Below are 18,489 nucleotides of genomic sequence, written 5' to 3'. Positions count from 1 at the left end.
ATTTACATCAGACACACAGGTGTTAAACACCTTGGAACTTGAAAAGTAGTATTTCATATTGCTTTGCACAAGTCCTGCAGAGAGCAAAGGGTTCAGGGCTATAGAAAAATCAGGGCCATGCTTCTCCTCTTCAGTGAATGAAATGGGATTACCTTATCCCAATCTGACAGCATGTAATTCAATACGCTAACCTGGCAAGAAGTTTGATTGGGATTTTTTTTTTTTTAAATCAGGTTAGTTTTGTGGTGTTGAATTCACCTTGACATGTTACTAGATTGAAATGACGTCCAGTACAAAGCAAGGAACAGAGCACTTTACTGAGAATGGGGGGCAGCGGAACTTCCTTAGTAGTTTGAGAGTACAACTTAAACTCACACACAAGTGCTAAAATTTCTCACTGAGAATTCCAAAAAGTGTTTTTGCTTGGAGATATGCATAACATTTCTAAAAGTTCAACAATGCTGATATGCTGTTGCCTTATACTAAAGTCTGATTGTGACTTGCGAAGTAAGCGTCTTCCTATCTATCACACTTTCTGGGCCCAATCTGGTAAATGCAGCCTGAGTAAAACCAACCAACCAACAATTGCAACATCAGCAAGAATATGCATGCTGCTCCTTCCTCCTTTTCCCCAGACAACAGGAGAATATTCACCTGAGATGTGGCAAGTCTTTCAATAAGGGGTATTTGGACTGAGACATTCTGTCCTCCCAGGCAGGTGATATGACTGCATACTTATACAGTGTTATGAAGGGGACCCTAATCTCTCTTGCCAAACACAAGACGACTCTCCTTCCTCCACAGTCCTGGAAGTAAGACCTAACAGTATTCCTCTGGGATATGGAATACAGAAGTACTCTCTCTAATAACTATGTAAAGCAGAAGAGCTGCAACTTAAAATGACTGACAATTATCTTTTCTCTGTGAAAATTAAAAACTGTAGCACATTTTCATTTGATAATCACCAGATTCTTGGGTAAATTGGAATGAATTGAGTTTCTCACTTCATATAGTCTGTGCTCCCGTTGAAGATCTCAAATACAGCATTTATACAAAACTTTCAAAAATTCCAATATTGCATATTTCTGGGTTTTTTTCAACCAATCTCAGAAGGAGCTGCAAAATTATTTTTTTTCAGAAAAAATCTGAAAAAAATACATTTAAGATTTTGTTGTGTATGTTTATGATGACAAGGATTTTGTTACCTAACATTCATGTTGTTATTGCTAATACTCCAGAAACAAACTGTCAGAGATAAAAAAAATTCACCTTACCCATAATCATCAATCAGATGGGAACCAAGCACTACGACATCAAGCTCAAAGAACTGTGGTTCTGCCTTAATACCAAACATAATGGGAGCTAATTTTGAATAATCAGCACGGTTGCAAGTAGCAACACAAACACGAAGTTTGTGGTTGTTTCCATTCTTCTCCATGACTTCCTTTTGTTTCTGTTTTGAAAGATTCTTGAAATACACTTCCTGAAAAAATGGGGGGGGGGGAAGAAGCATTAATAGTAATTTTTATAGCAAATAAATGGTACACTTCATAAACAGCATGAAAAAGTGCAGCCCAGAATTGTGGACACATACTAATTCATCCATTGGTAACAGACAACTGATAACTTACAGTACCTACCATTAGAAGATTTTAGAAAAGGACAGGGTCTTTTTTTGTTAAAACTCAATTAATTTTAATACCTCTATTTCTATAAGTAATATATTCAAATTCTATATAAACAAAAGTAAAACGTAAGTATTATGAAGTTCAACTGTAATTAGACAGCAAAATGACTTTCACCTGTTCAGATGGAAACTTCTGTATAAGTGGAAAAATTATTGATGCCTTATTAAATGAAAGAAACAAAAAATCTGTTCCATTCTGTGGTTTTGGAATATAACTGCTAAAAGATACATCCATTGACAGACTCTGAACAAAAAGAGAAATTTTTTGCCTGATTCAGTTTACATATGTGTTAAACATTGACTTCTAAACGCTTGTATACTGTTTTGCAGGCCAAAGTACATCAAGACACTCAATAATACAATATTAGATTACAGTAAGACAACAACTTTCGGAGAAAAGTAGACAAATAAGGATGATGATGATGATGATCATCAGGCAATTTAGAGGCTATTAAAAAAAAAAGGGTTTCTGACAATTGAAATGCCACAGAAACTCAGTATTTTTACAAGCAACATCGACAGTTACTGCAACAAGATGCTTTCTCTAATCCATTTTTACAGCTTCTTTAGCAGCTGATTAAACTATGCAATAATTTTTAATGTTTACCCATCCTCTGTTCACTGTTTAGCCTTGCTGTTTTTAATTGGGTTTTGTTTGTTTGGTTTTTTTTCATTTAGCAACTGAAAAAATATTTTAGAGAAAAAGAAAAGCCTATTAAAAAGGATACAGCAATAAATCCCCCCCAAAATTTCCTCTGCCTGCAAACAGAAACTGCTAAGTTGATAGCAGAGTGTATCAGACTACCTATTTGTAAGCTTTCTGTTGTTCTCCTTCCAAAAAACATTTTTTTTAAGTAAGTATTATCCTTTTGGTAAGAAATCTATCGTTATGTGAGACTTTTACTACACTTTAATGGCAAGTAAACTTCTTCCAGATTAATGCACAAGGACTGCTCATCTCTGACTCCCTAGAGTAGTATCAATCTCTCTGCTGGTTTTGACAGCTAGGGCTCTTTCTGAGCAGCTGGTATGCACGCATGACAATGCTGACATCCAATTTCATGTTCCTTTTATATTACATTTAATTTTTTCCCATAAATTTTTTTAAAAAGGCTATTGTGACATCCCACCCTTATGAAACTTAGGAAATTCAGCAACTCTTCAAAGATTTCTCTATTTTTAACACAGGTTAGTTTAGGTTTTATCACACGTAATGAAACAATGTTTTGGTATGATAGTAATGTTAGGGTCATCAGGAATCTACCCGAAATTGTCAAAGGTAAGAGAAATTTCTAGTCTCCACTTGCAATCCATTATGGCTCTGCAAATAAAACTATGACTGACAGTTTTTACTAGTTCAGCTCCAACAACCATTATTCCTGCAAGAGTATTTTACACTTCCTTTCAGAAAAAAACTAAAGTGGCAAAAAGCAAAGACGGCTGCCATGAGGCATTTCTTTCTCATAAGAAATGGCATTTCTCATTTACTCAAGCAAAGCAGCTATGGCTACACCAACCAACTTCAGTAGAATAGACACAGCCTGAAATTTCAGCATTTGATTACTATCATGACAAATTAAGCTCAGTTCTATGGATGCAGCCATAAAGTAATAGATATTATTTGATTTACATTGAGCCCCTTCATTTGAATTTACATTTGAACCTTACTTCAAAAGTAGTATATTAATTAATTACTGTTTTACAATTTCAAAGGGTCAGAAGATAATCCTTCAGGCAAATTAATTATTTCCTCATGCTGAAAACATCTGCAGTTATGTGTGTACATGATGGCTATTTTAATCTTGTCTTTTCATCCAACGGGCTTGAAACATTTTAAATGTATGTAAGAAATGCTCATGTTGAAAATGTTGAGAGAGTACTTTGCAGTATTTCAGATGCTGTATAAAGGTAGGTCAGAGAGCATGTTACCCTGTATAGCTGAGTGAAACCTGCAACCGCATCAGATCTAACAAAACCACTGCTTTCCCATTTCTAAAACAACCTCTTTTTGGAGATGGTTCTGAGCAGGACATCCTGTCATTGCATATGTAAAAACTGCCACTAATTCAAATAAAACCATGCTGAAGATGTGAAGGCCATTTCTGACATCCCTACAAGCTTGTCCTTGAAACTGCATGAATAATGTTAGTATAATTAGAAGCAAATCTCTCACAAGACTTTTCAAGTCAGCCACTGCTGCATACGTATTCTATACTATATAAACTGACAAGCCAAAGTAAAAGGGCACAGGATAAGGAAGTGACAAACTGAGCTTACCCAAAGTCTGCTTACTCCAAGTTACCTGCCTGAGCTAGAACCATCACTTCCCCTTTGACAAAGCAGTTACCTTCATTTACACAAAGCAAGCTTTTAAGAAGCAAGATAGTTTTCTGTCCTTTTTGATCATCAAGCAGTGTCTAAAATTCTAGAACTCTTCAATCCAAATTCAGAAAATAACATCTCCTGAAATACTAAATTGTAAAATAAACAAAATCTCATGGTTTACCATAACTACAGATCTACCAAAACTGAATCACCAGACCACACATCTTTCTGGCTGCACGGATCACATTTAATTACAGTTGCTATTGCCTGCAGTAATGGTCTCTTTAAATAATTTCAGAAGTAGATGTGGAGATACTTCAAAGGCATATGAACTGACCAGGATCAAAAGCAATTCATGCTGTTTGTGCATTTCAACTTCTGTTAACATTAGGTTTCAGTAAGCCCCAAAGCAGAATTATTTTTAGTACCACCTTAAACCAACCGTTTAACACAACAGTTTCAAAAAATTACATGTAAGCTTACAAGTAAGCCACACAAAGGCCTTGGTGCAGATGCAGTTTTTCTCTTGCTGTTAGTTTTAGTGTGTTTTTCCAAAGAATCAAAATACTTACCCTAGCAAAAGGACTGATAACTATCCAGTATATGTTACCTACATGGTGAAATTTACCCCTTAAACCAGTGTATTGTTTTTCAAGTGAAGTTGGATGATGATTTCTGAAGAAACATGTGATGTACTGCTACATCACAATTTAAAACAGACAGAATTCTACCTTCACTCCAACTTACTCTGAGCCTATAAATGCAAAAATAATTCTGTATTTTCAGATAGCATTCACTGTCAACAAGTAATGGCAAAGTCCCTTCCACCATTAACAGTCTATTCCTTCAGCAGAGCTGTAATGTCATAGAATCATAGAATCTCTGGGTTGGAAGGGAACTTTAAAGGTCATCTAGTCCAGCTCCCCTGCAATGAGCAGGGACATCTTCAACTAGATCATGTTGCTCAGATCCCCATCTAACTTGACCTTGAATGTTTCCAGGGATGGGGCATCTACCACCTCTCTGGGCAACCTGTTCCAGTGCCCTAGCTACATAATTTTGTTACCACTATGATTTTAGAATTTATTAACAGGTTTTGCAGGCTAATCATCTCTTTTCAGAACTGTTCACTGAAATTCTTTCAAATAATTAATCACTAACAGTTGCCCCTTAATTTCTAGATGCTTGATAATATTCTAAGTTGATGATCTACACAGCCTTCTCTAGTCTGGGATCTTCCTGTTACAAGGTTTACCTCTTCTCCTCTCTGCTGAAGATTACTAGTCACAGTAAGGTTGAAGGAATAAAACAGTGCTCCATGAACGACTACTTGGAATAATTAATCTCTACTTGTTTTGTTCTACTGCTCTTCCATAACCCATCTTAAGCTTTTATTCTATTATGGGTTCAAGGACATTTTAAGACCGAGGAATTCTGGGCCACATTTTACAGCAACCAAGTAGTTACAATTTCTGTTTACCATTCTCAAGTGCATGAGAGACTCCTTTATCAGTGTTTCACAAAGAAATGGTACCACCTGTACATCCCACATTCACACTTCTAAAGCAATGATTTTCAAAATCAAAAAGCCGGGAATACTCCTCTTTACAGTCTCTACACTCTGCATATACCTGTGTGCTTGTGGAGTCATCAGATCTTCCCACTTGCTTCACTGTGTGGTATGCATGTAGGTTATTCTGCCCAGAACTCTTCCCACATCATGTACTAGTATGTGTATTCATGCCACCCTTCTTTAGCCATGAAGCCATTGCTTGTGCACCTCCTGTATGCACACATATCCAGGGCCTGTACCTGCAGCCCTATGCAGGTGACCATATACAAAATCAAGTCTTTCAACAACCCTCCTGAACACACCTCTGCAAGTGCAGAAACCATTCTATCACCCTGCATATTTGTTTCTTTTATCACGCTGTGCACATGCTACCCTATGTAAGGCAAGAAACCCTTCCCCACCATTTCCCCCACACGAACAGGATCAACCTCTTCACTGCCCCCCTTCTTGTGTGTATGTGGGATCACCCCCTGTACACCTCTCAAGTTTATAGATATTACCCAAGTGCAGAGTCTGTCCTTCTGTACCTCCTTTACTGCACACCTGCGAAGTACCATTCCTGCTGTACACCCCCAATACACACTAGCATAACACCTCTGCATGGAAAACGCTTCTACCATACATACGCATGCACAGATCCGTATGCAGGGTTACTTCCTCTATAGGCCTGTTAAATCCGTGTGTGAAAGGCCAGTCCCTCAGCACACCTCCAACAGGCAAAAGTGCACACGTGCCTTTCTGCGTAAACCGCTTCCAATTCTCCCCGATGTGCACGTGTGTATACACCCACACCTATGGCCATTCTCTTTATTCCCCCGGAAAAGACTCACGCGCACCTTTCCATTTGCAGGAATTACAGAACCCTGTATCTCCCCAAGACACATACGTGCACACATGCCTTGGCAAGGCCATTCCCGCTGAGGTCCGTAACAGACCCGGGCACGTACCCCGGCTCAGGCCCACCCATTTCATATCCCGCCGCACACGCCAGCACACAAGCGGCCCGCTTCGCCCAGCACCCATCCCCGCAACAGAACCCCAGGCGCATGCGCGCCCGCCCCAGACCCACGAGCCGCCGGAGCAGCTTGTACCCGCCCGATGACGCACCGGTGACGGGGCGCGGCCGCCGGCGGCTCTGTAGAGCCCCCGGCCCTCCCTGGGGCCGTCAGCTGGTGCCGTGCACCCCTTTCCCCCCACCCCAGGCAGCACGGCCCGCGCGGCCCCGAGCCCTCTGGGCGCCCAAACACCCCGCGTAGGCCGGGCCAGGCTGGCGCAGCCCCGCTTCACGGTCACCTCACTCCACGCCGAGACCGCAGCTGCGGCGCTAGATCTGAGCGCATCAAAGCCCGAGCCGGTACGAAGACCCCGCCCCCAGCAGGGCGGTCCCGTTCCGTCTGCCTCCGCAGCGGGCTGGGGGAGGGGCGGCTGGGCGTCGCTGAGGAGCGGACTTCCCGCGGCGGCGAGCCACCGCCCCACCCCCCGTAACCTGCAGTTCGGGGCCAGGGCCTTCTCTCCTGGCCTGGCACCGCGTACCTCCTGCCGCGGGCGTCTGCAGAGTGACGGGGCAGGAGCCGCGAGCAGCGTCGAGCTACGCATCTCCCTGCCTGACGAAGGGCTGGGGGTGGTGACTGTCCATGATGGTTTGTAGCGTCATACGCTAGTTTGCTTTCATAACGAGGAGACATATCCTTATGTCAGGACAGCCTCTTACTGTCAGTTTATATATGGAATAACCTGATATGATATGCATCAGAGCAATCCCCTTAAAAGTCCTGAATGATCTCACAGCTTCACTGTGAGGTTGCCTGTAGGAGATGCAAAGAGAGGACAGACAGAGCCCATAGCATCCATGGAAGAATAAGGAGGTTGCCTGATCTTGCAGGCTATGAGGAACTGTAGTCTTCTATGGTTAGAGTACCTGCCTGTAGCTCATGAAGAATTTGTGTGTGTGCTGCAGAATTTGCCTTTGGAGTTAATTCAAACAAGAATGCCTGCATTTCTTTAAATCTTGTTGACTTCATTGGCACGTGACACAATCAAGAAAGCTATTAAACCAGCTGTCAAGTATTGCTGATCATGCCTGTTTCAGTGGACTGTAAAAAGAGATGTGTCTTGTTTTCTCACACTGGATGTGTTTTGGGGTCAAAGTGGTCTCTTATTAAAAACCTACGTGCATTCTGGAAATGTCATTACAAGTAAGTTTAAATTGTCTCCTATAAATGCTTTCTTGTTATAAGCTCACCAGTATATCTACAGTTGGTTTCACTGAAACAAAATGCTGAGGAAGAGCCTGAATCATATTTGAGCATGAGTGTATTAAAGCATGTATGTATTTACAAATTCTGAATTACACTAGTACTTACGCAGCTAGCAGCAACTGCACTGAGAGCTAATTACTCTTACAACAGCATCAGTGCATCTCTTGATGTGCTTTTTCCCAAAATGTTCTAATGGCGTTTCAGCACCTTGCAGCACAAGCTGCAGAAGGGGGGAAGTTTATGGTCCTTTTGGTTATTTCTCCTCCAAAGACCTCATGTTTTACATAAATATAATGAAATTTATCTTGTGTTACTGCATGAGCCCTGTCCGAAGTCTCTCCAGCAGAGAGACAAATGCTATCTAGACAGATGAGATGGGAGGAGAAGCCTCAGCCCATAATCTGCCTGCTCCATTCAGCCTTACTCTTTGCTGCTCAAAATCTCTAATGACACTGTGAAGATGGCCTCCTGTCCCTGCCAAGCCCTGAGGCAGTACTAGGGCTCATTAGAGGAGTAGGGTGTTAGTGTTCACATCAATTTATCAGCCCTCTCCTCATCAAAAAGCTATACAGAAATGGTAACAGCCCTGCAGGGACTAAATAGACAGTAATCCACAAAGTGTTGGGAAATGCTGGAGATGAGTAGCTTACTTCTTTCTAGAGAGGTCATGGTGCTTAAGATTTGAACAGAGGGACCGAGACATCTGGTTTGGTTTGCAGCTGGCTCAAAGATCAGAGCCCTTGGAAACCCATCCTGAAAGAGGTGAAAGGTGCTAAACTATGGCCTGACAAGGGATTTGTCAGTGCGTGACTATGTCCAGGACATGGATAGCACTGTGATCTTCTGCACTGGGGCTAAGCACTGCGTTAATTCTTCCCTCCTGAAAGCAAAAGAATATGTCTTTTTACATCAACATCTACATGAGGCAGAGCTTTAGTTACTTCCTTACTTAAATCTTCATTTGTATCCATTTTATTTATATCAAAACCAGCTGCTGAGTCTAAGAAAGTGAAAACCAAGGCTAAGATTTTCAAAAGCAACTAGAAAGCAACTTGAATTTTAAAGGTAAGGGTCATAATGCTTTCAGAAAAGCAGGTCCTTTTGACACAGACAAACTTATAACTTTTGAAGATTCTGGCACTGCAGAGAATAACTAATTCTGAGAATTCTGCTGAGAATGCACTCGATTATGGATATTCCTTATAGGAAAATACCAAGGTAACACATACTACCACGGACAATACAAGCAGATACAAGCAGTAGGGAAAGCATAAGAAGTTATTACCTTCTTGCATTTTACTGTTTATACTTCCCAGTTAAAAATACCAGGTGACATGTACAATTAAACAGTAACTGTAAGCAACCAAGGCAAGTGTGTTAGCTAGGCCAGTGTCACATCATGAGCTTGCAGCTTGTATCTAGTATTTCAGAGAAAGGGAAGAGATGGAGGATAAGACAATGACATACGTACTATGCAAAGGGAAATTTGGCATTTTGGACCTGCATATATATAAGATTGTTAGGCACAGAATTCACAGACAAGGGAGAGGAAATCCAAAACTATGTGAAAATTTGTTCCCTCTCTTGTGGAGGATATGTGCCCAAAAAAGAACAACAAAGCTGGTGAAGGGCACTGTGTCATGAGTAGCAGTTGAGGGAATTGGGGTTGTTTAGCCCGGAGAAAAGGAGGCTCAAGGGAGACATTATTGCTCTCTACAACTACCTGAAAGGAGGCTGTAGCGAGGTTGGTGTTGGTCTCTTCCCCCAAGTAGCAAGCGATAGGACAAGAGGAAATGGCCTCAAGTTGTGCCAGGGGAGGTTTAGATTGGATATTAGGAAAAATTTCTTCACCAGAAGGGTTGTCAAGCACTGGAACAGGCTGTCCAGGGAAGTGGTTGAGTCACCAAGAGATGTGTAGACGTGGTGCTTAGGGATATGGTTTAGTGGTGGACTTGGCAGTGTTAGGTTAACAGTTGGACTCGATCTTAAAGGTCTTTTCCAACCTAAATGATTCTATGTTCAAATCGGGTCCATGAAAACCCCAGGTAACAAGCAGAGTTGTGAGTCTCATTGAAATAACTAGGATTTGGCTAAAAAATATCACAGTATTTTCTTTAGAGCTGCCAATGTTCTATAATAAATTAACAGCCCCTTCTTTCTTATGGGAAAGATGGCATATGCTGATATCTGGTGTATTGTGATATAACTGCATTTGCCTATATCCTATAAAATTTGAGTTAAGTTCCAGTAACTAGCTAAAGTGGTAGGATAAGATAGAGGCACCATATGAAAGCAACCTCTGTTCTAGGGGATTCCTTGGTCAGGGGTGGGGGCATGAGATAGTATCCCATCTGAAACCCATGCAAAGCACTGGAAAGAGTGCCGGCAACCCTTTGTAGGGGTTTTCTTCAGTTTGTTCAATCTCTAACAACTTCAGCCTTTATCTTAATTTCAGCTGAAAAAAATCCACAAAACTTCTCTTTCCCACTCCCTTTCTCTAAAAATAAAATAGTGGAACTCACCCACTTTTTGCTGTCATCATGTGATTCATTCTGCTTGTGTGACCTGTTTAATCCTTCAAAAGGGTCTGTTTTCTTTACTTGGATTAAAAGCTCTTAAGGTTATGGTTTGTCTGTTTCTTCTGCAGCTCCACTCCTGTTCAGTCCTGCTGGAGTAAATATGATTGCTATCGCTGATTCTTGACACACATCAAACATCCACTGGGGAATATGACACAGTTCAACATACCCAAGCTGGCTTCAAACCAGTTGGTCTTGAATAATGATGGCAGCCTAGACTAAGGTGATTCTTGTGGTGGAATTCTTCCTCTTACTGTTGCTGATGCCTGTGCTGTGCATCTAAACTGCGTGATCAGTAGACAACATTGTTTACTTAAGACAACTTGGGGTATGTTCAAACAGGAATGAATAGAGCTGCTCTATAATACTCAAGAGTATCTGAACAAAAGCTAGAGAGGAATCAATTTGATTGGAAGCTGTCATCACTAGGTAAGAACAGTGGGTAAGTTTGCCAAATACCAGATCCCAGTTTCCACCTCAGCTACAGGTGGGAGAGTTATTTGTTATGCATACTTGATCAAGGAAACCATGCAGAAGAAACGGCCAAGTTATCAGGATGCAAACGGCTCCCACATGTGAAAGACCAGAAAGCAAGTTCTGTTAAGCTTTCTCAGTTCTGGTCACTTTGGGCTTTTATCACAGCAACAAGTTGTTTGTATTTCTTCAAAGAGTCAAGTTCACAAGACTGAGTTTAATTCTTTACCCAGCTTTCAGAGGAAGCTTCGTTTCTGCTTCATTCCTACTGTATTATCACAATTTTAAAAATGGAAGACATCAAAATTACCATGTTCCAGTAGTGCTGTGGTTCTAATCCTGTTCTGCTCTGCACCATGCAGCCCCTTGCCCTCACTCCAGTCTTCTCTCAGTGGGTGCAAAAAGACTAAGGGTGGACTGTTGTCTGTCCAGAGAGGAGCAGCTGTGCATGTGGGTCTGTGGAGGCTTGTGAGCTCTAACAAAAGTGCAAGAGCTGTGCTGGCTTGGAGCAGGAAGTCCAACATTCCCAAAGCTGGGAAAAAAGGAGGGAAGGAGGCAGAAATGATCATCTAGTGATAAGACTGCCTAATTTCTCCACTTCAAAGTGACATATGGTGTTGAAAAGAAAGTTAAATGGCTGGCAGTAAGGAGGAATGCTGCATCAAACTCCAGCCTCTTGTCAGTACTCATAAATACCTCCTGTGTTGCAAACAGGTCTAAAGGTTCGTATTTGCTCTTCTTGTTCAACTAGTATCTTTTTTACACCTTTCTTATATCTTCTGAGGTTCTATGGCATCCTACCTGCATGCAGCTGTGTTTTCAATGTGATTGTCTGATGACAAATATTTAAAATTATTATGTCTTCACTGGTAATTCCTAATTTCAAGGGGTACTAATTCTACTACATAATTACAAAAAAAAATTTTGGTTAAGCAGAGATCTAATGTCAGGACTAAAGAATTATAATAGTAAACATGTATTTCTACTTTTTTCCATATTAAAATAATTTGTTTTGTGTGTAGTTTATGTATTTTTACTTTGGGTTTAACTACACTAAGACAAAAAATGTGATGAAAGAATAAAATGTTATTGTACAGATGGTTACAGTACAAAGCATATAGTCAGTTTATGGTTTCAAAGACTGACAAAGAAATTTTGAGAGAGAGAATATAAAATGGGCAAAGAAGCGTAGCTGTTTGCTAAGCAAAGGGAAAATCTTCCTGTCTTGTTAGCTTGTAATACACTAGGTATCATTAACTAAGTTATTCAAATGTTGTCTTTGATCATGTGACTTTTAGAGTTTAGGATCTTAAATCCTAAACTATTACATGGCTATTATAATTTCCTGAAACAATTTCAGATTTTTCATTTGAAGAAGTGTGCAGAGATGTAATGCCAAATCAAAAGCACTGTGTTTTCTGTATCAGGCATTACACAAAAGTACCTTTTTAACTCTGGGTCAAGAATAAAATGTCCCCATTTTTTCTTTAGAGTATCTATAGCCCATATTTTCATTACCAGCAATCTCCAGAAACAGTTTTGTTTTTCCAAACAAGAAACAAAAGTCAAGGAAAAGTAAAAACAAGCACACAATTTTAAAAGAGGTACTATCTCTAAAGAGTGCATAGAAAGCCTTCAACCAACAAACCTTCTGTAAATGTGCTTTACTTGGACAGGAAGCCAGGGCCTTGTAAATGATGAATAGCAAATCTCTGGAGTGCAGAATGACATTTAGGAAACAAAAACCCCCCACAAGTTAAATGGTCATTTACTTCTTTCCTTCCTTCTTTTTGATACTTACCTGGAAAAAAAAAATCATGTGAAGAGTGTCTGAATCAGCTGTTATTCTGACTTAACTTTCAGGATAGTCTTAATTTTCTCAACTGAAATTGTTGTCCATGTTCTTTTATTAAAGCTCTGATTTAGTACTAGATGTTTTAATGAAAGACAGCCCAGCATTACAAAGAAATAAAAGCAACTGCTAAAATGTTCCCTGATTTTACAGGAAGGGGAACTCTCCTGATAGATGTTCTAACTTCAACATACATGTCCATAGGCTATGCTGAGTCCCTCTGGGAAAGACCATATACCATTGAGAGACTAGCAGTCAATTTTCCCAAGGCCGTCTATGTGCTAGGATGTAGGAGGTTACTCAAAATCATGTGGTTACAGATCACTTTGACTGGCCTGGCTGCTGAGGCAGTATTTATTAGAAACTCAGCCTGAATGTCCCTGCCATTTGGCTAGTGAGACTCCATGTTGTGAGAGGCTCTCCCTCTTAATTTCCTGTGCTTTTTGAAACCTCCTTGTGTACCTCTGAAATGCACTTCTGAAATACTGACATTGTGTAGCATAATTTCATGTCTGCATTTTCTCATACAAAGTTCTAGGAGCCATCTCAAACTTTTACAATGAAATTGTAAGAAAGAGCATCCAATGCGAACAGGATTTTCAGAATGACATTTTGTATTTTCAAAGGCAAGTACTTAGTGGGAAAATCACTATGATTGGCATATACGACATGAAATCATGCTGGTTTATGGAAAAGATTACATGGATCCTTGACTCTGCCCTATTTCAACTTTACACAACCCCTAAAAATTCCCTTTCCCTAAGCAAGCACAGTGTTGATGGAAGTCTCCTTTCCTTAATTATTTTTCCTAGTGTGGGCTGCCAACCTAGCTAAAGTTCTCCAGGCTGCAGGTAGACTTGTTAGGTATGGTATGCTAAAGGAGCAATGCAGCAGAGGTGAGAAATCTTCCGGTAAAAGAGTGCTCCCAAGTCAAGAAGTCCATTTAGTTGTTGTGTGCTAACATTCCAATTTAAAGGCTTGGGGGACATGCAAACATTCTATAGTTTCCATCAGTGCCCTTGATTTCCTTAATACAAACAGGGAGCTTTGTAATTTTCAGTTTTGTCCCTAACTTCATTTACTCTTTAGCGTCTGATGTACTGACACAGTGGTGTCACATTTGGACTTAGAGCACCATAGGTTAACACTGCTACAGGAGGGCAAAAAATGTTGTCAATTAATTTCTTACTGAAAAATAAGGACAATGGACATATTTTAAGTGCTTGTTGGAAATCCATTTCTTTAAAGACTAAATCTGAGTTGTAGCTGGATGCTTTTATTAGAGAATATGCACACTGATGATGTTTCTCAACACCTCCAGATGTCTGGGAGACCTGGAGCCATATCTAAAGTCAGCTGGCTGGGAGGCAAGTGGAAAGGGAGGATATGTAAAGAAGCACTTCAGAGAAAGAGGTGTTTCCTGCTGACATGGTAAGACATCAGAATCAAATGAACAGTCCTTCTTTCCATAATAGGCACACACCTTTTGTTTTGTATTTTGGTAGACATCACCTCCAATGCCTTTTTCACACCCTTCCTGCATGCAGACTGCCATATCCCCTGATAGCTTAAAAACAGCTGACAGGCAGCCACAAAACCTGCTCTACAGGTGGCAAAGGGAACAGCCTGGGGCAACAGCATCAGCAGAATTACTTCCTGCAGTGGGAGCACTGGCCAAGGGGCAAGGAATTGTGACCATGCCAGGGTCTCTTGGCTAGCTCTTTGGCTCTCTCTCCAGTGCCACCTTCCCAACCTTTCTGGACTTGCGGTCCTTCTCCCAGCTGTATGCCTCTCCTCTGCCTTTTCCTCAATGTTGCATTCACTTCATTTGTTAGCTGAATGCCTTTTGAGAACACCTACCCAAAAAATTACCCCACAGAGCTCAAGGCCCCTTGTTACCATGCCTGCATTCACGCCTCTTCTCCCAATCCCTGTCCATATCCTGCTTCTATGTGAATCCTTTGAGGGTCCACGACTTTCTTCCCACCATGCCTGCACAGCACTAGGCATGGTGGGGCCATTCCTCATTGCCACTGGTACATCAGCAGAATAAAACTGATTAATAATCCTAAAACCCTGCCGAGCCCATCCTCCAGACTACCCCAACATGGGTGAGTCCAAAATCTAATCTCTCATTTCCCAGATAATAGACAAAGAAGTCACAGTGTCAAGGAATAGAGTGCTAGCTTTGGGAAGGTCACCAGCTCCCCATAGCTTGCTATGAACTAAATAATGAAAAGAATGGGCACAAACGAGCAACAGTTTAGCACCGTTCTCGACAACTTCCAAATGCCCAGTACATTAGCCGGCGCGGCCGCAAGTCCCATATGCCAGGTGGAAAAACGGAGAGCACAGAGGCGGGTCCCGCGTTGGCCCTGGAGACGGCACCTGCCGTGACATCCTCGCCGAGCGGACAGGGAAGCTCCCTCCCAGGGTTCACCACACACCGGGTGCCGGCTCGCCCTACCCCGCAGGGCTGCTCTCGCCCGGACCGCCGGCAGGCACGGGATCGGCGGAACGCTGCCGCCCCCGGAGAGGGCGCGGGCCGCCTGGCCGCCGCCGGCCACCCTGGCTCGCTCAGCTGCCTGAAAGGGCGGCTCTCGCAGCCCCTGCACGGGAGGGCATGCCTGCAGGCTGTCCCCCGCCCGCACCACCGCGACCTCCCCCCTCGGGACCCACGCCGGCGGCGAGAGAAACCGCTGACTTACGTGGGGGCCGCAGACGAGCGGCTCCCGGCGCGGCGGCGCGTTGGTCCCCATGGCGGCCAGCGGGTCACCGGCGCCGAGCCGCTTCCCACGCCGCTGGGCCACTGCCAGGCCGGGACCGCCGCTGGAGCGGCACCCGGGGCCATACGCCCGTACCGCCCAGCGCCGCAAGCGCCGCCTCCGCCCGCCGCCGGGCGGGAGCCGCGCGCGGCAATAGAAGGCGCCAGAGGAACGAGGGTTGTTGGGCTTCTGTTCTGGGAGGAGCCTGCGCGGAGCCGTACGGGAGGTCGTCAGGCGTGCTAGGGGCCAAGGCTTTAGCACTGCATCTGCAAAAGGCCTTACCAGTATCTCTGCAGGGCAACGTGGGAAATGGGAATTTGTAGTCGCGGAGCCCCGCGTATTAGGCGGTATTGCCTCCTTGTGTGCTCCTGTGCCTCGGGGAGCCATTTTCCTGCTGGGTACCACCTGTGCACTCCCAGCAATTAGGAGTTGCAGGCAGCCTTACTGCTGCTAAGCCTACTCTGTGGATATTACCAGGTGATATCAATGACACCTTGTCTTTTTAACATTGCTAAGACTACCCAGACGCGTTCAGAACAATATGAACCTGCAGCAGTTGCAAGGCTTTGGAAGCAGATATGGCACCTGCATTAAAGAAACAAGTCTTCCAAGCACAGGTCTGGAAGATAGCAGCAGCCAGAACTTGAGATGTCTGATTCCAGCTTCTTCTTGCCTCTACATACACCATTTCAAGGCTGTGTCTTGCTGTGCCTTGTTTGTAGCTGTACCTCTGACCCCTTTCAGGTCCTCGGACAAGTGTGGTTGCCCTGTCCAAAGGGAGCCCTGCAGTCACCCTTCTCACACAGGGCCCTGAGTTGCCGTAGGCACCTGTGTGACCCCTGACTTTCAGGCTCATCTTGGGGTACTTGCAGTTCTTTCCTAATTATCTTTTGATTTCTGATATGTGGGCCTTAGTGTTTGCAGATGAATTACTTTTCTCCAGCCATTGTGTCCTTTCCTGATTGTTTTTCCTGAAACACACATGTTCAACCTAACACACAAATCGGTAACAGAATTACCCCAGTAAGCAGGTCAGTGTATGGCACCTGTAAATTTTATTGATTGGCTCTTCCTCTGTGTCCAGATTTATGCCCATACACAAACAATTCAACAGTTAGTAGCCATGAGTATTGCTGAGAGGTTTTTTTTTAACTTGGGATCAATGTGCTATGCTGATACCTGCTTTAATTCATCCCTTTGTAGCCATGACAGTTTATAATTTTTTACATTCTGTCAGCACACTGTGTTTCTAGCTGCTCATTTTATTCTGTTATATATCTACAAGATAGGCTGCTAAATAAAGCATCAGAAGAAAAGCAAGAGCAATAAAGCAGGAACAAAAGACTTCAAAAGACTGGGTATGTGTAGAATCAGAGAAAAAGGAAATACTGTTTGCTGTGAGTCATATGCTGCAATTTTTGTCCCCTATTTTCCACATACTTACATACCTGCATGATTCTTCTTTCAATGTATTTTAACTGTGAGTTCTTTTGCTGTTAAGTTCTCTGCTTGCTTTGTCTCAGAAAAATACCTTATTTTTTCTGTCTACAATCTAACCTCAAGTACACCAGTGTTACACTCTTCTACTGAAGTCACATCCTCCACACACGTATTTGCAGCTTTTACTGCTTCTCAGCATCGAAATGTTCACTTTACAGATTTTCTTCTCCCAGGGCTGCATTATGCATGTGTACATGTGGATGCATACACATAAATATATATGCAGGTGTATGTTTTTTAAACATGCTTGCCAGTTGTGGGAGGTTTCAGAAAACAAGCTGTATTCAAATTTCCCTGTATCAGATAGTTGGATTCTAAAACTTCTCTGACAAAAAAGGATGTTAGATTTGGAGCTTACAGCTCTTTTTTCCTTAGGGCAACACTACTTAGAAAGAAAAGCCCAAATTCCCTTAGGCTTCCCCAAGCCCAATTCCCTTCTTACTGTACTTTTCCACTTTAGCAGATATTTGTCCTCCTGCTTCTCCGAATCTCACTGATCATTTGTCTGGCATAGGACCTTTATTTCCTACTTTCCTGATGATTAAGCCACTTCCAGATTGATACTAAAGTAAGTTCATTTATTTAACTCAATTGTTCCTTTAGTAGTGTATTATGTAGCACTGTGGAAAATTTAAGTCTGCCAGGAACTGTGTTTGCTGGACTACTTCCAGGTTAGTTTTATCTCCCAGCATAAGGTCTCTGTCTTTTGCTTTTCCAGAAACTTTGCAAAAGCAAGAGCCTGAGAGCATGGGATGTCGACCTGAGACATTCTTGAGTCTGCTCTGAAAACTAACCAAATGCCTTCAGACAAATAAGCACACTCGAATGCTTATAGGGACAGCCAGGTGTTCTTGTCCTGGTCTCTTGTGCCATATGAGTTATACTGATGCTTTCCACAGGCTTCAGAGGTGCAGTAAAGTACCCCCAAGGTATCTGAGGCTCTGCACCAAAGTAGTATGAACAGCTCAGTGTTACGTGCCTTTGTCTTGGCTTCCCTAGCTGACAGACCTGTGTAAGCATGGCAATGTAAATGTAAGGCTTCATGCAGGGGGGTTGAGGGATGCATAAAGTGAGCCTTTGACAAGATTTTCCTTCACTATCCCTTGGCTCAGAGTAGCAACAGCTCATTTCTATGGTATGTCCACCACTCCTTCTCTGCACAAATGACAAACATACCAGAAGGTTGCATTCTCCCTAATCTGACTGGGCTTGTGACTCACCTAAGGATGTACAAGTTATTTGGGCCTGAGTGCCTATCTTCTCACACAAAGCCAGACCTTCAGGTGCCATATCTGGTCTTGTCTTCTGGCCTCTCCTTTAGGGAACAAGTCTTCATAAAATGTTGTTGCCCAATGTCCACTTAACCAACAGTCTAAAAAATTATTACATTATTAATAACAATTTTTATTACATTTAATAACATTTTATCAATTTTGGAGAAGTTTTATTTCCTCCCTTTCTTCCTCCCATTTGACC

The 18,489-nt window shown here is 42.4% G+C and overlaps 1 protein-coding gene across 3 annotated transcripts in view; it reads right to left on the bottom strand.

The window, feature by feature from the left end:
- The window catches only part of GNE (glucosamine (UDP-N-acetyl)-2-epimerase/N-acetylmannosamine kinase), a gene marked incomplete at both ends in the record, with an annotated part of 32,509 nt that extends 16,761 nt beyond the window's left edge, over positions 1-15,748 (bottom strand). For 2 of the 3 annotated variants that reach the window (XM_082013375.1, XM_082013374.1), the window contains one exon: positions 1,275-1,438. In XM_082013375.1, coding sequence (XP_081869501.1) covers positions 1,275-1,438 — 164 coding nt within the window. Of the gene's footprint in view, positions 1-1,274; positions 1,484-15,456 lie in introns of those variants that run through there. The other variant, XM_082013373.1, reaches the window with a different exon arrangement.
- Between the last annotated feature and the right edge of the window lie 2,741 nt (positions 15,749-18,489).

The sequence above is a fragment of the Phaethon aethereus genome (genome assembly GCF_964289735.1).
Source record: "Phaethon aethereus genome assembly, chromosome: Z".
In the NCBI taxonomy this organism is placed as follows: Eukaryota; Metazoa; Chordata; class Aves; order Phaethontiformes; family Phaethontidae; genus Phaethon; species Phaethon aethereus.
The sequence above is the reverse complement of the archived record's forward strand: the minus strand, read 5'-3'. Positions and strand labels throughout refer to the sequence as shown.